Below are 24393 nucleotides of genomic sequence, written 5' to 3'. Positions count from 1 at the left end.
TTATGAAGGAGGGGCAAGGCAATGAAGAGGAACTATAAGGTATGGTACATGTACAGATAATGATGCATGAACATCACAAGGTTTAGTTGAGTGAGGACAGCCCTGGCTCCTTCAGGTGACTTTTTCAGTGCAAATGCAATAAAACTTCCCACGTTGACCCTGGGTGGAAACTAAGGTGAGTTTCCTTTGTCTTCATTTATATTAAACCACTATACGTGGCACTCCAGGAATTAGAAACTACCAGAGCTTTCTTCTGCTTAACTTGGTCTTCAGTTTGGTTCAGGGACCACCTCCATAAACAGTCATGACATACATATATACTGCCATGTTCACCTTGACAAGGTCAGGAAATCTGGGAAACTTCAGGGAAAAAAAATCATCAATATGGGATTTTAAAGTTCCATAGATTCAAGAACTTTCATTACTGGGATAAGTGTCAGAGAGAGCTTCTCCAAACAGCATCTCTGAAAGCTTTGAATTCACATGCTTATTACTAAAAAGGAAAAGAGAATCAAATGATCTTCAGGAACTAGCCACTAATGGAATCCCTCTTCCAGCACAGGATTGCTGTAGTTCATTAATTCATTCATTCAGCATAACTTCAGTTTTACAGACTCTGTAAACAAAACCTCTTTACCAGCAAACTCCTCCCATGCTAGCAGGTATATGAACACTCTGCAGAGAAATAGGAGCAACTAATTCATTGATGCTTCTTTCTCCTCTTATCAGTAGAGTTGATAGTGCTTTACAAAAGTGTAAAAAGATAGGTTACACTGGTAATAAACTTCAATACATTAAGACTCAGTACAGACTGGTTGTTGAAGACTTAATATCAGTCATAATTATTATCCATAAAATGTTATTGAATCAAGTCTTAAAACTTAATGCTGCTTTCTTTCAGGAGATAAAGGACAGTAGGCTGGCAAGGCAGAGAAGGAAACATTGGGCTTTTTGACCAGCTTCACATGATTTAAAGCTGTAATCACTTCAAGGGACTTCTAGTCATCTAGAATTACTTCAGATGCTACTCCAAAATCCTACCAGCTGGCCTGCACAGAGTCTGATGGCATGAAAGGATACTCAAGAGAATGTTTTACTTTTGGACATGATACCACTACCCAGACAGAGGATGCAACTAGTCTCTTGACCTCAGGATTGGTGAATGCTGCCCTTTTGAGAAACCGCATTGCACCTCAGACTGCAACATGTGATTAGTAAGGGAATCACCTAAAAAACAAAAGGCTTCTGAAAGCTGCAACCTGCCATCAGCCATTGCTCCGGAGAAAGCAATCACATTGCTTCCCAGCCAGCAAAGAGCACTTCGCTCCTATGTGACATAAGCCTTGTCTTCCCCTCTCCTCCCGCAGCTGCGGCACTGCCCTGAGCAGGAGACCAGGGCAGTGGCCCAGCGATGTGGCCTCCAGCAAGTGTCTCCACCATGCTGCCCACCTCCCCGGAAGCCAACTGGCAGCCTGGTGCAGCAGCCTCACCCTGTGCAATATTGGGAAAGGAAAAACCCAGCAAAAACAGAGAGGGGTTTAGGGAAGAAAGAGCACCTTTTCACTCAAAGAGAGTGACAGTGGAAGGAGACAGGAGCAGCTCTCCGGCAATGGCCAGGCCGCTCCTGGGGTCACGTGCTCCTGGTTACTCAGCAAATACTAATCATCACATGGACACCTCACTTCCCTCTCTCAAGCAAGGTGAGATTTTAACAGCTGACCACAATATTTAAGGGAGAAGGGAGTCAGAAGACTTAAATGCGCATCTCAAACCAGCCTTGACTGCAGATCCGTTCTTCACCTCCGTAATGCACTTGTTTTGCAAAGCGGCCACTGAATTGGGAATCTTTAGGGAATACTGCATTTTTCAAGAGTAACAAGTGTGCCAAGGAAATCACGCAGAAGGATAATAAGAAATGCTTGGAGGAGACCTATTCTGAATTGTCTACATGCTGATAAGGCACAGAATTCCTTTCCTTAAAGAGTTTTATTAACCTTTTGCTGATGGACAGAGATTAATGATTGAGAGCCAGATGAGGTCAGTGCAGCAATTATATTTCAATCCTCTTCAAACAAGCCTTTTGCACAATACAATAAAAAAAGTTGATAAAATGAATTTTTACTTAAATCAACTCTTTTAAAATAATAATTAACCTATAATAACTATTCTGGCCTCCTCACTAGCCCTGAAAAGTAATCCTTTCTCATTAGTTTCAAGTTTAATTAGCATCAGTAATAAAATGTCCCTGGGAAATAACCACTGCATCATGCCCTCTCATGCTGACATATACCATCCTACAAATGGAAAGGCCACAGGGCTATTTCTGAAGATAAGGAGAGGATCAGCAGATTGTAAAATGTAAATAAATATATTTAAGTACAAATAATACTGTAATAAGGGTGTAACATGACAAAAACAGATTTGTTCAAAACTCAGGAATGGCAAACAGCTTGGAGGGGAGAGGATTGGAAGGTGGCTTTGCCAATAGTTGCTGCAGCATTTTCAGCAAGTTACCAAGCCTCTCACCTGTAATTTCTTGTTCTTCCTTGGTCTTTTGGCTGAAGCAAGGAAAGACATCAGTATTTAGTATATTCTATATGAGAAAACCACATTCAGCACTTACAGTCTAACATAATCAAATAATGCTTTTTCCATCTCTGGCTTCTATGATCGCTCTGTAAAATAGATATAATAATGCTTAGCATTGTCAGTAGGGTGATAAGGCTTAAAGTACTTCAAGAATCTAAGATGAAGAAGGCTATAAAAAGCCCAGACATTCTGATGCATTTGAGATAGCCTATTATTTAATGGGCAAGCTGAAACAGCAGGAGAATGCCAATGTACAAGTTCTAATTAAAGGTCTGCTGCAACTTGCAGAGCTTTGAGGGATTACCAAAGATTTCTAATGAGCGAAGTCATAGATATTCAGCTGCATGTTGTAGGCAGTGATTGCATTCAGCAGAACTATGTAAGCTTTCAAAACTGAGATGGAAAGAAATCTCCAATGATGTAAAAGTGCTAGAAAGAGTGTGAAATGTGGGAAAAAAAACACCACTTCTGATGTGTCTACTGATGCACGTCACTGAGTATGCATGTAGACAGGTATTACCTCTTCCCAAATATCAAGAAATACACAGTATAAAACACACACAGAGCCATACTGTATCATAGTTCCACCTCACCAACACGGTAGCAATGCTTTTTTCCATACTCACCACCAAGTGCTCTCTACTCTTGACCTAATCGCCTCACACAATGTCATCTTCTCTCCTCTTGCCCAGCCTGTCACTCAGAGATAGAGTCCCAGTAGTCTTTCATTGGATGGTTTTGTAAGGTGTAAGACTGGAGGGGAGATCCAAGTTTGAAATGGATTCAGCATATGCCTTCTTTATGATGCAAAATGTAGTTCTGCCTTTAATGTAACCACTGAGCTATTGCTGAAAAGCTTTTGAGACTGGCAAACTGAATCAAAGACCTGTAGAGACATGCTCATAAAGGAATCTCCCCATCATTTCTAGAGGAGAAAATCCTGCCTAGCATCTCAGCTTTGCCGTTCCTGATACAAAAAGAAACAGCCAGGCCTCTAAAATCTTAAGCAGTCTCAGATCCCACCTTTGCTATTAATTTCTGACACCTGAAACAAGAAATGAGCAATGGCAGACCTTCTCCTCTAGTCTTAATTAGGGTTTCTCTTCCCAGGACAGACTGTGCTGGGCACCCCCCACCAGCTGGCTGCAGCCAACACCTGCAGCTCATTGCTGCAAACGGGGCTGGCACCCAGCTGCAGCTGCTAAGCTGCTGGCAGCCGGTGTGGGCAGGTGGGTAACAACCCTCCCTGCTCCCCCTTGTTCTTTATGGGTCTATGAGTAATGCTGTCCAAAGCCTCACAAATTATTCAAATGATGTATCTAAATTTGACCATTCAGCTACAAGTCAGGAGAGTGTTTTAATGGTTATAGGGACAGTATATAGTCCAAAACCAAAAACTCAGTATGTCGTAACATCAAGAAAATTGATATCATTTTTAAATTTCAAAGATTTGCTATTACTGAAGGGAAGGAAATAGTAGTCCTAGCACAGCAGATGTGGGAGCAAGTCAGTATGGTAGGCTGCTTGTTTTAGCTTTTAATTTAAAAATCTCAGAGTTTGAACAGCATCTTATTGTCCTTATTGGGGTTCTTAGAAAATAAAAGTAATAGTAGTCTGCAATAAAATAGTACCTTCTACCAATGGAGTTCAAAAGCAGTCAAAATTACCCTTGCTTTACAAAGGAAATAATACCTGCCACAAAGGGAAGCGTTGCATGTCATGTGGCACATCTGTGGCAGAACTGTGTATATATAACCCCTCTTCTGACTCAAATTTCTCACATGAGCTTCCCATCCTCCCTGCTCAATCTGTGCCATATTCACCAGCATAGACCCAACACTGCAAGATAATAAAGCTGCAAGTCAAAGCAGAATTTGATTCTTGCAACTTCCCTCCCTAAAACACTGAAGCTCTTTGGTAAAATAAATGCAAAAAGCAGTAACTGCAAACACTGGTTTCACACGTCAAGCACCACTTCATATTCAGTAAGCAATTTTCCATGCTTGAGTCCATTTCTTATACAAAAGTTTGCCATTTTCTTTAAAATACCTATTGTTTGAAAATACTCTGAAGTCTGTCTCTAGCAGGCCACCAGCCCTTTCTACTAGATACTGCTAGAAGAGTTCAGCTACACGCCATAGATCCTGAACAACTAACAAGAGAGGATTCTCCTTCAGTACCGCTGACATAGTTTATAGCTTCTGAAAGTAGAGATATCGAAGTCCTATCTCTGCTGTCACAGTAAATTTCTGAGTGGCCATGCTGAGCAGGATAGTGACAACCATGAAGCTACTAGGCAGTCTCAGTCATAAATCAAAATACTCATGTAAATTAGACTTTAGTCTCAAAATGTGTTTCTTCCCTAAATATTTAAACACATAAATAACCTTCAGCCATTCCAGCTTGTCATTTTTAGCTTTCTGACATTTATTGTTCAGAAGAAAAGAAAGGTCAGACTTATCAAATCTGCATTTATGCTTGCTTGACATTTTTCTCCAACCAAATTTTTCTGAATTAGAGAAGCAAGACAAATGTGGCACATTTCATAAAGGGCCTTTCTTGGCTCAGCGCTGTGGCCTGAACAGCCCCACGGAGCTCTGAAGCGGCTTCTCAGGAAATAGATGCTGCGGTTCAGCGGATAGGAAGAGATTTTTAAGGCAGGCAACCTGAATTGCTGTTTGCCGCCAGGCAGATCACTTGGGCCAAAAAGTAGCTCTCCTCATCTTGGCGCTCCAATTTTGGGGTAGCCAAAGCTAGTGCTTCAGTCTGGTAACTAGACAGGAAATGTCCAGGCATAGCACTGAATTTGCTGCAGCCTGAGAAGAAAATTCTTAAACTGGTCTCCCAAAAGCAGTATCAGTCGAAATTAGTTAGCACCGCTACACCGAAAAAGTGATACCTTCTTTACTACAATAAGGCTCAAGTTACCCATGAAATTTTTGAGTAAGCACTAATTGTTGCTAATCTCCCCTCACTTTCTCTACCTATTTTGGTTAATTCACAAACAGTGTTACAAATGCAGACTATATTTTCTTCCCGTGTAATGTTCATGTGAGATATGCAGTGAACCAAGTGACCAGATTACCTTAGGATACAATTCAGTCAGACAATGCAAAACTGCCTTTGACTTTTAAGTATGCCTCTGCATTTGTATAATAAAGAACTTAAGTCTCCCAGTGCACTCCTCTGCTGTGGGTACATAGCCCTTGTTTTTAAGGATGGGGAAATAAAAGCACAGAAAGATTAGAGAAAATACCTTTTTAAAATGTGTCACAAATGCTCATTCAAATAAAAAAGTTAACATAAACCGATATTTGTGACCCTTTTGGTGTTTGTTAATGGATATTTTACTGAATAAGGTTATGAATAAGATCATTCATAAGAACAATGAGCCATGCCTAAAAGCAAAGGGAATCTGCAGAAAACAGACCTGGAAATCATAAACACATTATGGTGTAATCCTGACTGCCATCAGAGAGCAGCATCGCTACATGACTCTGGTCCAAGCAAAGCCGTGGGGAATACTGAGTGATGACAGCACACTTTCCATGAACCACTGAAAGCCTGAGTGTCATCTCTAACATTAGCGGCCAAACAACTGCCAACAAATTTGCAAAGCCTCATCTTTGTGGTCACTATGTATATAGTGAACAGGGCACCATTTGGCAAGAGAGTTATTTGCTATGAGTTCCTGTGGTGCTCCTGGAGTAGATGAGTGTCTTGGCCAGTGACAGGGCAGGCAGACTAGGATAGGAAGCCAGGGACGGAAGCCAGGGATGGAAGCCAGTCAAACCCATCACTAGGCAATCGGCTGCCTCTTCAGGAGGCATTTACAGTTCAAGAACTGGCACTGTGGGATTGACCAAATCCACATTTCTGGAGACCACCAGCATCTAGTGGACTGGAGGGAGGCACTATAGACGTAATACATAGGGCAGGAAGGACTGGGAAGGATGCTGCTGAGCACACTTGGGGTTAGCCATGATTTAGCAACTGGTAATCAGCATTCAATACACTGGCAGCCATGAGAACCCACAAGCAGAAAAGGAAAAAACTCAGCTTGCACTAGTTTATATCTAGAGCAAACTCAGCAAGCGCAAATCAGGCCCTTGTTAGAGCTTTGCACTGGTGCAGTGTGCAGCCCTGCCTGCTGGCCCACCAGCCTAGGACAAGCACCAGTCACCTGCAGAAAAGAGTGAAACTGCTTGCACCGAAATGAAAGCCTTTCAGAAGCTCCACTGCAGTGCTTCAGTCTTATCCACCGAGTTTTGCCACTGAATTTTTTTGAAGAGTAAGATAATATCTCAGATGTCAGATACACAACTGAGGATGAGAAAAAAGCAGAGAGCACCTGGGAAGTGACTGAAGCCTTCCATCAGCTAACTGAGCAGACCTGGCTCAGCACGGCCCAACTCCAAACTTTGTTCTTTGAAAGCAGAAAAACAAAAACAAGAAATAACAAAGGAAAAATACAACTCAGAGACCATGATCAAATTCTACTGCCTCTGAAATACGCAACAAAATCCTATAGATTTTATTACAGTCAGATTTTAGCTTAGAGCACCGATTTCCACTTACTCAATGTCAATTTTTAAACACATGTTTTCATTTGGAACTCTTTCTACTCTTTACGTAAAGAGTCCTTCCTGCAAATGAGTTCAGGGCCATGGTAGCATTACCCTAAAGATGCAAAGCCTAATTGCCTCAGCATTATAATAGCATAGCATTGGTTTGCAGTGAATGCAGACAGTTTCAGGGAGAATACAGGCAGCAAGTTAATAACATTTTAGATGAAGGCTACAGTGCAGGAAAAATATTTCCCCTAGCTAGGAGATGAAAAGTTACACATCGCTATTTAAAAAATGTAATTGTAATGTTAAATCTATTTCATGAATGAAAGTACCCTGACCTTTACAGGGAGAAATGACTCATTTTCATCCCTGTATGCCCCTTTTTAACGTATTCTTCCCGCCTTTGCATATGCAAGTAGCAATTAGTTCTTATGAGAAGTTATTTTATGGCCATTCTAGCTTATTAAACTCACAAGAAACCTATTCAGCAACACTTGTGGCCCAAGCGCCCTGCAGTAAGTGAGCTGGTTACCTGTGACGTTAACATGACATATGCCAGCAGCTAGGAGGCAAGGGTTCTGCGTCATTATGGAGGCGGCGCTAATGCCAAGCACTTGCCTTCGATTCACCCAGCCTACGTCTACCCCAGTTGTGGCATCCCTCGGATGGATCCACCAAGAAAGTCCACACAAGACCTCTGTGCAACACGCAATACTCTACTTGATCTTAAAGTCCTGGGGGTAATTTTAGCACAACAGCAGAGGAACAGTCATGCAAAGTATAATGTGATGTTTGGAAGGTTCTTTGACGGCATTATAGAGGCGATTTAGGGCTGTTTCAAAGAAGGCTCAATAACCTGTCCAGAGAGTACACAGCTATCAAGACCCAGTGTGTTTTGACACTAGATCACAAACCCTACTGGCCACCAATCTTCTGACGAAAGGGTTGGCTGGCAGATGAGTTTCCCATAGGAACGTACGAGTTTTGATTAAATTGATTCAGGAAAGGTGTCTTGGAGGGAGGGTGGAATTTCCAGTCAAAAAACAAAGAAAATGACAGCAAAGTCAGCAGCAACCTGGTAGTTGGAAGGCTTGCCTAAAACACAGGAGATCTGTGGCACTGTGATCCTCTCTGAGCTTGCCCCTCCCTTCTTGTGTAATTTTTGTTTGTTTTTCCACAAAAAAGATTGAAATGAATTTGATTTTGTCCCAGAGAAGCACTAGGGGAAGAAGAGGAAGCCAGTATTAATTCTTGAAGCATTTCCAAGAGAGGAAAACTGTCTCTTAGCCAATTTTGGAAAGACCAAGCTGACACAGAAATTGTAAATGGGCTTTGGACCAGAGCTTCTGAAATAGGAAGCTCTTTTTTGAAGGGTGCTCCATTCCTGCAAGGATGAGTGCATGAGAGAAAACTGGCATTGAGAATATTTGCAGAAAGCCCTACAGAAATTCTTGTGAGCTTCACAGTTTGTCTGCTAGACAGCAGCAGTCCAATTAGTATATCTTTTACTCATTGTTCAGTAACACAGTGAGGCAAATTACATTACTCTGTGCAAACCTGTTGTTAGAAGGGAAAAGAGTTCACTCTGGTTTAATATCTTTGAGTCAGTATCAGGGAGAGTAACAGTTAAAGAGAATAAAGCATTTCTTAAGGAACTCCTCCGTAACCCTTAAAGTCAATGGGAATTCAGCCTCTTGCAGTCTTTTTCTCCTCCTAAAATATATTTCAATCTCCATTCATATGGAGGATAATTTTGCCAAAATAATTTAGCAAGGTAATTACATCTTCCCCTGGGAAGTACTGCAATGCTGGACCTCTCTAACAGGGAAAAAAAAAAAAAAAAAAAAAAAAAGCTAAATATGCCAAAATAAGTGAAGCAGCTTTACATTATTGATGATAAGAATTGTGTTGTTTGCAATCCATTTCCAATTAACTTAAGCAATGAAGGCAAGGCTCAGTTGCCTTAGGAAGCCCTTAGGAAGGGCTGCAGCTAAGCCCTGCACACATTAGCTGCAATGGCATTAATAATTGCTGGATTCCTCACACTTATGGGCTGTTGGATGTTATCACCGTGTCAGCACGTCCTGCTATCGGCAGGGCTATACGGCACAAATTGAAGTATGGCAGTGACACAAGGTTTTCAAGCAGGGAGTATCTTCACAAAGCAGAAAGAATGGATTTTTAATGTGTTTAACAACCCATGTTAAAAATCTAATGCAAAGTCTTGTAATAGCCTAAGCACACTAAGTTTTCATTGCTAAAAAAGCAGAATATAGTTTTATAGTGACACAGCCTATGCATGTTAGCAACCTTAGTGTAAAATTCAAGAGGATACGCAGATTTTTAGAGATTAGGAACATCTGCTAGGAGTAGCTATTACTACGATACTGGTAGATGAGGTCAATATTGCCTCTTCCCTCTCTCTTCCTCCTACTCCCCTATCCCCTATGGTGGACTTTGTATGACCGTATTGCAGTAAAGACTGCATAGCCTCGTCTCCAGCACGGTTTTACAGGGGAATACCTAGCTACCAGTTATCTATCTGTAAAAACATGCATTTCTTCTAAACAGCGAAGGCAACATCCAAAGCCAGTGGGTTTACTCACTTTGGTTAAAGCTCCATCTGCCTTGACTTCCTAAGACCAGAGCACCTGTTAGTTCACACGGATACCCCTTGCTGGGGTTACCGATGCACCTTCATCCTCATCGAGGGCAAGTGCATGCTCTCCAGCTCTGCTATTGCTAAAATCACTGGGGCTAAGCTAGCATTAAAAGCTGAAGCTACATCTTAACTGTCAAACAGCAAAGCAAGACAAGTGCTACTCACAATAAATTCCCCAGTGATAAAAACAGCATGTAGGACTTTCTGTGTATTTTTTGACTTTTTTTTTTTCCTGTCATGTATGAAGGCAAGATCAGCTGCAAGTGGAAAGTAGGGTGTTTTGACCTCACCTGGCAACCTTGTGGTAGAAAGTACCTCTGCCTTATCCCTGCCAGAACCTGTACAGGAAGATAACCTAGGTATCTCATCACCCGCCTTACAACTGGTTCATAGAGACCCTTCTCTGACAACCTGCTTTGATTTTGCTGTGAGACAGTAAGGAACTGCACTTTGTCAAATTGCTTGTCCAGCTTTTCAGTTGAGCATCAGGAATGAGCTGCTTCAACTTTGTATTCAAAGCTCAGCACTGACTTCTCTCACCTCTTGTGAATTTACTTAAGTATATTCCCTGGTCCATTAAGTAGGTGGCTACTCAGGAATGCATCGTTGACTTCTACACAGCTTCAGGAGAGCTACCTAGCTAAATTCACTGTGACAAATTATTTGGCCCTGCAGTCCTCTACGTATCACATTCTTTTAGTGGGAGAGCCTGAATGAGAAGTAGTGTTAAAGATAAATCCCATGCACAGAATGGAAAGCTTTCTTGATTATTATCCCCAAAGCAGAGACTTTATTAGAGGCAGCAGAGCTGCCCTGTACCTGACTGCAAGTAACTGCAGTCTGCAACCAAGAATTTAAGTCACATTCTTTCTTCAGAAAAACGCTAGTGCTAAGTGAGGCTCCTCAGATGAGCAACTTTTTGTCTTACTGCATCTGCTACAGCACTGTTCACTAAGGATTCTCTGTGGTTTTAAACTGATAGGAACGAACTCAGTTCCAGATACATGAAACTCAGAGGAGCACCAGTGTCATGCACGTTGACGTGTCAGCCATTACCTTATGTCTTTAAGAGGAGAAGTAACACCGTCACGTACCACTATCAGCACTGATGCATCTATCGACCTGCTGGTCAGCTCCGCTTTGGGCACGGTTTCTGCTGTTCCCTGAGGTCTGCCTGCATGTAACCTGGGAGTCCCTTGCCGCACCAGGGTAAACTTGCCCCGTTTAAGGCGACATTTTTAAGCTTCAAGGAGCCTCCCCTTGCTCTCCTTAGACCCCTGGCAGCTTTGCCCGTGGGTTTTGCCCGCGGCCGCCCGGCACGGACGAACCCCCGCGTTTCGTGCAAGCGCTCGGCGCTTCCTGCGCCGCCCCGGCCCCGCAAACCCGCCGGCGCAGCGCGGCGAGGGCAAGCCGCAAAGAGGAAGCCGCCACCGCCTCCAGAGCGGCGCCTTCCGCACCCACGGGGCCGCCGGCGGCGCGGGCAACCGCGCGAGCGGGGCGGGTTTTGGCCGCGGAGCGCAGGGCCGGCCGCCGCGGCGATGGGCGCAGCGCGGAGCGGGGCGCGGCGACATGCAACGCGCGGCTCACCTGCCGCGGAGACGTGGAAGAGGAGCCGGGGCCGGGCGGCGCGGATGGCCGCCGAAAGCCCGCGCTCCCTGCCCAGCAGGGCGGCCCGCCGCTCGGGCATCAGGCGCACCCGCAGGCGGCCCTCGCCGGCGCGCAGCCACCCGGCGAAGAGCTCCGTGAGGTTGAACTCCAGCTGCGCCGAGCCGCCCGCCCCGCCGGGGCCCGCCGGCGCCTCGGCGGCGCAGCCGTCCCGCAGGCTGCCCTCGCCCACCTCCAGCACCAGCTGCTTGGCGCGGCGCAGCCTCCGCGCCGGGCCGCCGGGCAGCGCAGCGGCGGGGCCACCGGGGCGGGCGGGCGGCGCGGCCCGCGGCAGCCCCCCGCGGGCGGCGCGCAGCAGCGGCGCGCAGTCCAGGCGCAGGCGGCACCGCGCCGCGCCGCTGCCCGGCGGCCCCAGCACCAGCTCCCGCACGTAGGTCCGGAATAGCGAGGGCACCACGAAGTCCACGGCCAGGCTCTTCCGCTGCAGCCGCGAGAAGCCGGCGCTCTCCCGCGGCCCCGCCGCCGCCGCCGCCAGGCTCAGGGCCAGGCAGGCGGCGGCCAAGAGGCGAGCGGGCAGCCGGCCCCGAGCCATGGCCCGCCCGTCCGCCCGCTGCGGCGGCGGCTCGGAGTGCCCCGTGCTGCCCCAACGGAGCTGGAGCGGGGCCGGTGCTGCCGGGAGCGCGGCACCGGGCCGCTGCCGGGGAGCGCGGGGCCGGAACTGGGGCCGCTGCGCCCAGGACCGCCGCTGCCGAGGCCAGTGCCGGTGCTGCTGGTGCTGGTGCCGGTGTCGCCGCCGCCGCCGAGCGGGCTTTGCCGGCTCCAACTACCCGCCACTACGCGGGCATTACCCGGCGAGCGCTGACATCACGCCCGAGCCCGCGCGGCAGCAGCCAATGCCGTCCCCGGCAGCCGTCATTATGCAAATGTGCCGGGGGCGGGGCCGGCGCGGGCCGGGCGCGGGGCGGGGGGCGAGTTCATTGAGAAGAAATGGCCCCGCCGCCCCCAGCCGCCCTGACGCCGCGGGCGGGGGCGCCGCCGCGCCGGGCGAGCGCGGCCCCGGGGCAGCCACGGCGCGGGCGGCCCCGCGCCCTGCGCAGGCAGCACCGGGGCCCGGTGGCGCCCGGCACCCCCGCCGTGGAGGGGAGGCGCCCCGGCCGCCCTCCTCCATCTCGCCGTGCAGGTTAACGGTGGACAGAGCCGTTCATGTTTCCTCCCTTCCTCCCTCCCTTCCCTCCTTCTCTTCCTTCCCTTTCTTTCCCTTTCTCATTCCCTTTTTCCTTCCTTCCTTCTTTCCTTCCTTCCTTCTCAAGACTGATGTCCCCCAAACAAGCCTGTACAGCTTTCCTCGGGGGGGGGGGGGGGGGGCATGTTCCATGTCAGAATGCAAACAACAGCCTTCAACAGTCTGAAGAAAGGTTCATGCAACAATTTCCCCCTTTTTACCTTTAATAAATACAACATAATTACTGTAATTACATTAGTGCTATGCCTCAGGATAGCTAATCATAACTCATTCATATTTCTGGAAGTTGCCCATATGAATTAATGACTTATTATTATCTCTTTAGTTTGATACTTAATGCATGTATATTTTTAAAATCCAGGTACTTTAACTATATAATCATTAGAGTGCAATTATTCTGTCATCTGGTTATTCTTTTGCTTTTATCAAATTAGCATTAATATACAGATATTGTGGAGTAGGACCACAGTGTAATTCCTCCATAATTGTAGTGCCAAACAGTGTAATTGCAGGCACAGTGTTAGAAAAGAGAACCAACATTTCTATATGGAAGAGTTAAAGAAGGAACTTCAGGGCAATCATCGCAGGAATAGTTATATAATATGCTTAATGCAAAAAAGCACTTTTGTGCCATATTTAGTCTAATATAATTTTTACAAAGTGCTGCTTCCAAGCTCATTGAAGATGATGGATGCTGTCCCAACTGATGCTAAGGAGCTTTGAATACACCCCTTTTTTCCCCTAGCTGTTGCTTTTTTACAATCCACTAGGTTAACTTACCAAACAGCTGAACCCTGATCCTTTACTTTAAGTTTTAGTAATACTTTGGGGCTTGGTCTACCTTTTCTTAAAAGAGGAAGATGGCTGAAAACACTCCACTTGGCATCTGTTCAGAGTCATCATCATGGATGTTAGTTATGGAGTGTGGGGGAAATTTACCACATTTTCACTTTTTGCAAACTGAACACATACAAGTGTCCTGTAACACAAAATCTAACATACAAGTATTTCAAATTGACCTATGTACTTTTATTCTCTCGACCTCTGAATCATTTTTGGGAAAAGAAATAGACTGAATTAATCATGGCCCACCTGCCTTTTCATTCAGCAGCATCTTTTAGCCCAGTGGATAGTCCTATTAATGTGCATATTGAGGACTGAGAACTAGGTTCTCAGACCTGCCCTATCCACCAAACGATTTTGGACTATCATCTTACTCTGCACGAGTATTAAATGCTAGTGAATCTCTTTCAAAAAGAATGACAATTACTACAGAAAATGGTATGTTGGGCACAGGAAGAAAATGTTCTAAAAATCTCTCTCATAGTTTATTTTAGGCTGTTTTCCTGCTTGCATAGATTTCCATCAAATGAAATCTTTGCTAGGGGACTTCTACAGTTTCCAATTCTTAGTATTTTCTTCTGGGATTCAATCAAACAAGGCTTAATGCTCTGCTCATTTCAGTGAATGATCAGTCTCCCATTGACTTTAATAGGATAAGCCTAGGACACAGTTCAGATTTTCAGCTCAGCTCCTAGGAGCAGAATAATTTGACTGATTCACTTATTCCTAACATCCTGCTAAGATAGACCATATCTCCTCAGCTTTGTTCTTTATCCTGGAAATTATACAGACATCTCACTGACCTTCACCATAACTGGGAAGTCAAAGTTGGCCCCAACAATGAGTCAGACTGGCCTAACAACAGACTTCACTCTCTGATTTCTCCTCAGAATAAAATAAAAATATGCTATGGCACACTAGAGCCTTCTTTCACTCTGCCCATTCACACTTCTCAGTAGTACCTCTCTGAGGGTTGAGGTCAATCACCACATCTCTTCAGACTCTGTCTTTTCAAACAGGGAATCCCTAGGAATACAGGGATTTGTTTCTCTGGAGCCCACTGAGCAGCGGTCAATCTTCAGGTCAATAGTACTTTGTCAGGACTAGCTATACCAAGTGTCTCCTTTTGCCTGGTGGGAGGATGCTGGAGAAGACACATGAAGAGCTAGATCTATTGTGATAGGCATAGGATAGTGGCAATATTATCCGGGCACTGCATACGAACAAAGGTATTACTAAATCTGCTTTCTGAAGAACATATCTTTTTCTACATGTGGCCTGAAATATAACCCAATCTCCTGGTCAATGTCAGCAATGTGCATGCTGTACTGACCCACATGATTGTGCCAGTTGTTTTGGTGTTGTTCCCTATGGGACTGTATGAGAAAAATGCTGAGATGCCTGGGACAAGACAAAGAGGTGGTGGCTTTTGCCTGAATTTATGTTGCGATGCAGCATTCCTAAAGCACACACACCATTCAATGAAATAATTTGAGTGTGCCTGAAAAAAAAGAAAAAGACGCAAAAAAGGCAGAATCCTGAGATTGTCATGGCAGCTGAAAGAATGTTATTTAATAGTCCCAAGGAAATCAGGCGTTGCAGCAAAATATATAGATGTGTTCTTTTCCCACTGTATTACCTTTTTTCTTTACTGTGAATCACAAGAAGCTTAGAACTGAAAACTGAATCAAAGATATGTCTTTATTGATAGGCATTAAATGAAATAAGAACAGCTGTTAATACATCTAAAGAGAAAAAGCAGAGATGAACCCATTAATGAATGAAGAGAGAGGCAAGGAAATCAATGAGGGATCTGCAGTGGTTGAGTTGCTGTGCTACCTCTTTTTTCTCCCCTTTTAAGTGGTCTTTAACAAGAAGAGTGGTATGGACATTTGGGAAGTAATAGAAGCCTGGTCAATACAGCTGCTAATGAAGGACGGGTAAGGAATACTTTGTACAACTCCTGGATAGGTTGGGATCAGCAGATCTGGACAATATGCTTCCTAGGGTTTTAATATAAGTAAGGAATTGACTATGTCACTGGCAATTAATTTTGAAAAGTGGAGGAAAACCAAGGAGGTCTCAGAGGATAGGGGTAAAATTAAATACAGTACTAACTTTACAATGGAGATAAAAAGAGTCACATAGGTATGCCTACATCTCAGCCCCAGCAAAAGAATGAAAGACAGTATGCGAGAAAGGGCACTTCAGTGTAAGCAGAGCAACCTCCCAGAGCTGAAGGTATTATGCCCCTCGAAAGCACATTCTGCCACTAAAGGCTCACAAACCCCCAACCTTATGAAATTTGTGCCAGGCAAGCTTTACTACTTGTTGGGGCTCTAATTGTAACTGTTTGCATTTTGGAAAAGATCCAGTAAATTTAGTAGAGCCACATTCTAGTAAACTTTTACCAGAACTTCATGTGAAATACTGCTAGGAAAAATTAGAGCTGAGAAATATTAGAGGGCCTAAAAATTAACCAGAAGACTTGCAAACTGCAGTACTGTGAGCAGAAGATAGGCATATAGTAGACTGAGCAAGCATCAGCAATTGCTTTGTTTTAACATTTCTGCTAAGACTTAGCTGAGAATGTAAACAGTGTCAACTCCTTAGGCAACACTGCCTTCACACCAGCAAAAATGAGAGAGTTAGTAATTTGGGCAGGATAGTTAGAGCAAGGAAAAGGCAGATGAAATATTGCTAAGGAACTAAGCCAAGCTACAAGCAAAGAAATGGTATTTAAGAACAGTGTTTTCCCACCATATTTTGGGGAGAAATTGGTATTACTGAGTGTTACCAGCACTCCTGGAGGTGTACAGAACAGATGGAGACACCATTTTTGTTCCCCCCATCTCAAGGAGCTCCCAGACCAGGTCATTGCTTATTTATGCTACAAGGTTATTTTAGGTATAATGGAAAAGTATACACAACAAACATTTCAAAACTAGCACTAAGGATGAGGATCAGTCCCATATAAAAATTTCTGTATCTAGGTATGTCAGGTTGGCAGGAAGAATAGAGAGGAAACTATGGGATAGAGCAATGTACATTTGTACATTTGTTTGGGACTTCATGGAGAAGCAGACCATAGTTCCTCTCTGCATGATGTGGAAAGATGGGTCTTGGTTCTTAAACCTGGTGAGCTAAACTGCACGACAGGTGTGTTAGACCAAAGGGATCGAGTTCAACCTCATATTCCTTTACTTAGACAATTCTTTCCACTCTAGCTTTTGGCAGGGCATTTGCAATCAACTTACATGTGATTTATGAAAGGCACAGTTGATTTCATTATTCTCTGCCTTGCTACCCAGGGTCCCAAGAAGAGCACAACTGTTTGGTCCAGAGCTTGTAATTGAGGGACCAGATCCAAAAGTGTGTAAATCTCAAGTAACTCTACTGACTTCAGTGCAGCTATTTTGATTTTGCCCTAATGAGGCAGAAAGTAGATTCTGGCTTCTGCTGATCACTTTGTAGTCACTCTGGCTCCCAGAGACAAAAGCAGTGAATTAACAACGCTCTTTATTTCATTCACTGCTTTCCTTAAGCTACCTACCCTTTCTTGGGATATTGAGTGTTTCTAAAGTAGCATGCCATTTGCTGAGATAAAGCATAATAGCCTCTTTATTACAATCTTCTTTTCATCTTCCTCATCATGTCAATTAGTGTGTTTGCATTTTAACAGAGATCCTGCCTGAAAGCTTTCTGGCTGCTAATGTCACAATTAGTGCTTCTTTCTGTTGGACCAATTATAGGTGATAATGCTACTATTTGACAGTGTTTGTATTCTAATTAAGAGCCTGATTGCAAATTGGATGCTCAGTTCCAAACAAACTGCTTCTTTTGCACTGGGTATCCCCCTTGTCACAGCTTTTTACACAACCCTGGCATTGTACATGGAAAATAAAAACAGAGAAGTCATCACTTGCATGAAATATCTTCTCACCTTTATACAGATTCATCCCATCACTTTTCTTCTTGAATACTTCAAGCATATTTTCTCCTTTGGTGAGAATCTTTATCAAGGACAGGGCAAGTCACAGATATAAGCAGGATGGAGCTTTTGAGTGACAAGTTTAATCCATCACTTAGTGCTTGCACTTTCAAGTGTCAGCCATGAACCCCTGATTGTTAATATCATCCAGCACCAGGGTGCATCAGTACAACAGTTTTGCCCATTAAGGAAAACAAACAAATCAATGCCGAAAATGTGTCAGGCTATAAAATGGGAAAAGCCATTGTACAAAGCAGTTCTGGGACAAAAATGGAGTAAGATCAACTACTGTGTTCATAATAGGGGAAAATGACATTCTCATTTTTAAAAAGAGATCTCATCTTATATTTAGTGCTATGTAAAATAGCACAGGAACATTTGACCACATTATTTTCTCCTGTAACCTCTGGTTGCTTCACCTTGCAAAAATGCAGGTGTTTGCTTTTAAATCTACAGCAATGTGTATGTGCATTTGGATGCTGGTGTGCGTAAGAGAGGATATAAAGCATACAAGTACAAACAGATGGGGAAGTTGGTAAGCATCATATTTGTGCAGTCTGTGTTATGGTCTTCATACCACGTAGAATCAAACACATCACCAATGAAGCAAAACACCCATCAGTGTGATTTCTCTCCTGATCACCTGAATGAGCAATATGCAGACACAAATATGAACTTGCCTTGCTTCAGTGCCCTCAAGTAAATTGTGCTCACAAAGAGGGAAGAGGCCAATTCTATGGCATTTGAAGTGACAGTTGAAATTTCAAGCCAGGAACATTCCCGTTTCACAAATGCTGAAGGATCTTACACTGGGACCCCCTCTATACCCGAGAAGCAGCAGCTTCTTCAAGACAACTCAGTGGACTACATTAATTCAACAGAGCTATATCACAAAATCAGACATTTTACTGCCGAGTGATGTGTCCAACTCTAAGCCTGGGCCTATCCTGACTGATATGAACCACAGTTTCCCAGAAACAAAGCCTCACTGAAAAGCTCTGGGTGACTTGATTTCCTTTTTCTATGTGAAGGCAGTATGGTGCTCAACCAAGAATAAACACTGGCAAGAGGTCTTGCTGCTTCGATACTCCTCAGGCAGCTGACAGTTGGGTCTTGCACATTCCTAATCAGATTTATCTGAATAGATAGCAGAACTGAACAAAGGGAGCTGCAATTCTCCTTGTTATTTCTGACACGTTTTGGACACAAGTTCCTTGTCTCTGAACCTTACACAGGAAGAGAAACCTGTAGCTCAGCTTATCTGAGTCCCCAGGTCTAGCATTAACAGCTTTAGGATTTTCCATGTGGCTGCTCTTGTCTTATAATTCATCTCATTATGATTTTGGTTAAACAAATAGCTAAACCACACAGACATGCCCGTGCAAGGACTTATAAGTACATTCACTCTTTTGATGCTGATGTAGGCACCGAAGTAATAAAATACTGTGTGCATTTCTCTGCCTCCACTTCCTTACTGCTGTCACAGTCTCTCAGGCTTTGAGGTGTTCAGAAACCTTCTTGAGGTCATGGTCTGAAACACAGAACCTGTCTCTCTTGCACAGTCATGTCCCTTTTCCCTCAGCTAGTCACTCGGTTAACAAGATCATGTGCCCAAACTGCTTTCCTCTTTCTTGTCCAAACTTCATGTGCCTGAAATTCTTCTGAATTCTCTCCAGGTCTTTATGTTCTGTGGCTTTCAAGGCTCCTGTTAATACCTGGTCTTCCTGAATCACCTGTCTGGGGCTTTTCTACTCTTGGAACACCAGACTCTGCAGCCAAGCTACACTGGAATGCTTTTCACATAAAATCCGGACTGTTTCAGAGCATTAGCCAGACTACCTCACATGTACATAGATACATATTTCCTGAACCATTGCTCTGAACAAAATAATCCAAGTCTGCTTTCTAGGCTTGTGGCTTGGCACATCTGGGGCTTGTGAAACAATTTCTAAATTCCTTACAGGCAGTAACACTCTTAAAACTCATTCTCTGCAAATGGAACAAGTGCCTTAAGAGTTTGGGGATTATCATGTTAGTATCACAGGTCACATCTTATTTTACTGCAAACTGAGTGAAAATGACCTTTTCTGAGAGATATACCATGACCTTAAATTGAGGCAAGTGTATACATCTGATCATTTTGTATAATATTTGTTATGTTATCACAGAACTGTGATTTTTTTCCATTTTCAAAGCAAAAAGTAGTCACAGCTATTCACCTCCTCTCTGCAAGGCTAATTTAAGGCTGAGTCAAGCATTGCAAGGGAAATAATGAACAGTAAGAGCATATGCAAAAGACTTTAGGGAGTGGACTTCTCAGTCTACTGGTAAGCTGACATTTAGGGCTGACAGCAGAATCAGCAAACTGCCTAATGAAGATGAACCCCTTGCATTTAGGGGGTGTTTTTCTCATTACTTTCCTAAAGAAACACTTCCCCCACAGCTTAGGGACTACACAGAACAGATGGCTGAAAAGTCCCCCTGCACTGTTGCAAGGGGATGAGTGTCAGGAATTCCAGCAGAGAGCAGTGAGGATATTGCCTTCCTATGTGACAAATCAGTCAAATATCTAGGAAAGTACATCTTGTAATTTGGCACGGCTCTAACTCTACACATTGGATAACAAGGACAATAATACTTAACTGCAAAGACTTTCTCTCATATATGAAAAATGCACTGCCATAGCAGGTACATTTGGAACGGTTTTGTGATACTTAGTAGTGATTCCAGTTCCTCACTTTAAATATGAAAATGTTGGCTGGGGTCCTAATTGTCACACATGAGGAACAAATGGCTTTCTTATTGACTTCAGTGAGATCTTTGCTCAGCAATTGTGATGTGTGACTCTGTGCTTCCAGTTGTTGCTTATGTCACCTATAGGCATGCTGACAATCACTTTTCTTTTTCAAAAAATGGAATGACTTCATAATAAATACTTTATTTTGTTGTATATCCAGAAAAAATCCAAAGTTCTGTATATTTCAGAGTTCATTGGAAACTGTCCTCAAGACTACCCTCCGCATGCCTGCCAACTTCAGTGAATCAGCTGACTTCAGGTAACACTCAGTAAAGATAACAGCTTTAAGAAACCAGAGACCTTTTATTGGTATCACATGGCTATGAAATCCCACCATCTTGACCGAGTAGTGTTTAACAGACACTTTGAGAGACACAAAGTGAGAAACAGTGATATCTGGGTCACAGTGCTCCAAAACAAATATAAGGAAGCTCAACAGCTCTCTTCTTGACAATGTTGGAGATGGAGGGAAGACCATGCTGTCTGGAATAATATATCTAAGAGGTTCTAGACACCTTAGCCTAGTCCTTAGAGTACCTATCTTTTTTTTCTTGACAAGCTTCTTCTCCTTGGATGATCACAAAAATGAAAACACTACCTATGTAGCAAGGCGACAGTTTGCAGAAATTTGAGAGATACTGAGATAAGAGCACAGTTTGCACACAAGGGCGCAAGAAGGCAGCTTCATTTCCAGTCCTAGTAGTGTACATTTCCTCAGATATGGTCATGACATGCTGCAGAGCACATTTCCCAGTAGCTGTTGGAGTTGCTGCATCAGCTGTATCAGAGGCTTCAACCCTCTGACAGCAGATGCAGCTCAACCAGTCTCAGACTGCAAGGAGTGCTTGGGGCCATCTTTGAGAGGCCTGGGCTCTCCTGCAGCAGGTGTGCTGCTGTTGAAAAGTTGTGTCATCAAGTAAAAGAGTTACAGGAAGCACTCAGTAGGCTGTGTAGCATCCAAGCAGATGAGCAAGAGACAGGCAGGGTGTTGTTCTCAGAGACCATACAGCTCCCAGAGTCCCAACACCCAGCAGCAGTGGAGTTGCGGGAGGGCTCTGTGCTGTGAGAAGTGGTACACTACAGAAGGTGGCTGGAATCTGGTCACTTCTTGTAGGAGGAGAAAAGCACTTACTTCTCCTGAAGACTTGCAATTGAGAAAGAGGTTTAGTGCCCTCTATGCTGAGGAGGAGATAGGCATGGCTTCAAAGGAAGCAACTGGGCAGACAAACTCTGTGCCTTGCGGGAACACCTAGAAGAAATGGCAAGTGATTGCTGTGGGTGACTCCCTGCTGCCGGGGACAGAGGCACCTACCTGCCGACCTGACCTCTTGTCTAGAGAGGTTTCTTGCCTGCCAGGGGCTTGAATACACGATATTATGCCAAGGTTCGTCCATGCATCAGAGTATTACCCTCTGCTGCTCCATTTGGACACTAATGATATCAAAGGCAAATTGGAAACCATCAAACAGGATTTTAGAGCTCTGGGGATGGTGGTCAAGGGTTTGAGAGCCCAGGTCATTTTTTTCCTAAATCCTGTCAGTGACAGAGAAGAATGGGAGGAGGAGTAGACGGATTTTTCAAGTTAACAGCTGGCAGTGCCACTGGTGTTGGCAACAGTGTTTTGGTTGTTACGACCCTGGGATCCTGTCTGAAGATCGAAAGCTGATGGGGAGAGATGGGATCCACCTCCCTAAGTGGGGCAGGCATGTCTTTGCCAACAAGCTGGCCAGCCTGGTAAGGAGGGCTTTAAACTCAGAAAGATTGGGAAGGGGAGAGTTACAGAGACAAGTCAGGATGCCTCCAGCGGGTGCCTGCAGCTGAGGAAGTGTGTACAGGACCATGACTATGCACCCCTCATGAGAAACCTACATACTCAATTACCTCTCTGAAATACCTGTACACCAATGCATGCAACATGGGGAATAAACAGGAGGAACTGGAGGTCTGTGTACGGACACAGGGCCATCATCTCATTGCAATTACAGAGACATGGTGGGATAGCCCATATGACTGGAATACTGTCATGGATGGCTGCATGATTTTTAGGAAAGATAGGCCAGGCAGGCAAGGTGGTGAAGTTGCTTTTTGTCAGAGAGCAACTGGAATGTATTAAGCTCTGCCTGGGGTGGATGAAGAGTGAGTCGAGAGCTTATGGGTAAGGATTAAAGGACAGGCTAATATGGGTGACACTGCTATGGGTGTCTATTATAGGCCACCTGATCAGGAAGAGGAATTCGATGAGGCCTTCTACAGACAGCTGGAAGTAGCCTCACGATCACAGCCCCTGGTTCTCATGGGGGACTTCAGCCACCCTGATATCTGACAGAAGGACAACACAGCTAGGCACAAACAGTACAGGAGGCTCCTGCAGAGCACTGATGATAACTTTTTGACACAGATAGTGGAGGAGCCAATGAGGAGAGTTGGCTTGTTCTAATAAACAAAGAAGGATGGTTGGGGATGTGAAGGTAGGGGTAGCCTTGGTTGCAGTGAACATGAGATGGTGGAGTTCACGATCCTGCATGGCATGGCATAAGCAGGGCAGTAAGCAGGATCGCAAGACTGGACTTCAGGAGAGCGGACTTTGGCCTCTTCAGGGACCTGCTGGGAGGCCCTCAGTTAGGGCCCTAGAAGGAAGGGGGGTCCCAGAGAGCTGGTTAATATTCAAGCATCCCTTCTGTCAAGCTTAAGAGCAGTGCATTGCTAGGAGTAAGAAGTCAAGCAAAGGGGGCAGGAGACCTGCGTGGGTGAGCAGGGAGCTTCTGACAAAACACAAACAGAAGAAGGAAGTATACAGGAAGCGGAAAAAGGGACAGGCTACTTGTGAGGAATATAGGAATGTTGTCTGAGTATGCAGGAGTGCAATGAGGAAGGCTAAGGCCCATCTGGAATTAAATCTGGCAAGGGATGTGAAGGGCAGCAAGAAGGGATTCTTCAAATACATCAGTAGCAAAAGACTGCTGAATGCAGTGAACGCCCTAGTGATAAAGGATACAGAGAAGGCAGAGTACTGAACGCTGCCTTTGCTTCAGTCTTTACGGCCAAGGGCAGCCCTCTGGAATCCCAGAACCTGGAGACAAGAGAGAAAGCCTGGAGAAAGGAAAACTTTCCTCTGGTCAAGGAGGATTGGGTTAGAGTTCATTTAGCCAAACCTGACATCCGCAGATCCATGGGCCCGGATGCGATGCACTCATAAGTGCTGAGGGAGCTGGCGGATGTTATTGCTAGGCTACTCTCCATCATCTTTGAAAGGTCATGGAGAACAGGAGAGGTGCCTAAGGACATGAATAAAGCCAGTGTCACCCCAGTCTTCAAGAAGGGCAAGGAGGAGGACCCAGGCAACTACAGGCCGGTCAGCCTCACCTCCATCCCTGGAAAAGTGATGCAACAGCTCCTTCTGGATGTCATCTCTAATCATGTGGAGGAAAGGAGGGTGATCAGGAGTAGCCAGCATGGATTCACCAAGGGGAAATCCTTCTTAACCAATCTGATAGCTTTCTATGATGGAACGATTGGCTGGGTAGCTGAGGGGAGAGCAGTGGATGATGTCTACCTTGACTTCAGCAAGTCTTTTGACACTGTCTCCCATAACATCCTCTTATGTAAGTTCATGAAGTGTCGGTTAGATGAGTGGTTATTTATGTGGATCGAGAAGTGGCTGAATGGCAGAGCTCAGAGGGTTGTCAACAGTGGCACAGAGTCTAGGTAGAGCCCTGTAGCTAGCAGTGTCCCCCAGGGGTCAGTACAGGGTCCAGTCTTGTTCAATTTATTCAAGTTTGCTAATGACACAAGCCTGGGAGGAGTGGCTGATACACCTGAGGGCTGTGCTGCCATTCAGAGAGACCTGGCCAGGCTGGAGAGATGAGTGGAGAGGAACCTCATGACATTCAGCAAAGGCAAGAGCAGGGTCCTGCACCTAGGGAGAAAAAACCCTAGGCACCAGTACAAACTGGGGGCTGACCTGCTGTAAAGCAGCTCTGCAGAGGAGGACCTGGAAGTGCTGGTGGACAACAAGTTAACCATGAGCTAGCAATGTGCCCTTGTGGCCAAGACCAATGATATCCTTGGGTGCATTAGGAAGAGTGTTGCCAG

At 44.8% G+C, this 24393-nt stretch overlaps 1 protein-coding gene across 1 annotated transcript in view; it reads right to left on the bottom strand.

The window, feature by feature from the left end:
• Positions 1–11509, bottom strand: part of ALK (ALK receptor tyrosine kinase) — a 319150-nt gene extending 307641 nt beyond the window's left edge. The window contains exon 1 of the mRNA XM_062573543.1: positions 11410–11509. Within this exon, the coding sequence (XP_062429527.1) occupies positions 11410–11509 (100 nt within the window). The remainder of the gene's footprint in view (positions 1–11409) is intronic.
• Positions 11510–24393: the final 12884 nt, after the last annotated feature.

Source organism: Rhea pennata, chromosome 3 (genome assembly GCF_028389875.1).
Source record: "Rhea pennata isolate bPtePen1 chromosome 3, bPtePen1.pri, whole genome shotgun sequence".
Lineage (NCBI taxonomy): Eukaryota > Metazoa > Chordata > Aves > Rheiformes > Rheidae > Rhea > Rhea pennata.
Note: the sequence above shows the minus strand (reverse complement) of the source record. Positions and strands in the feature narration are given on the sequence as shown.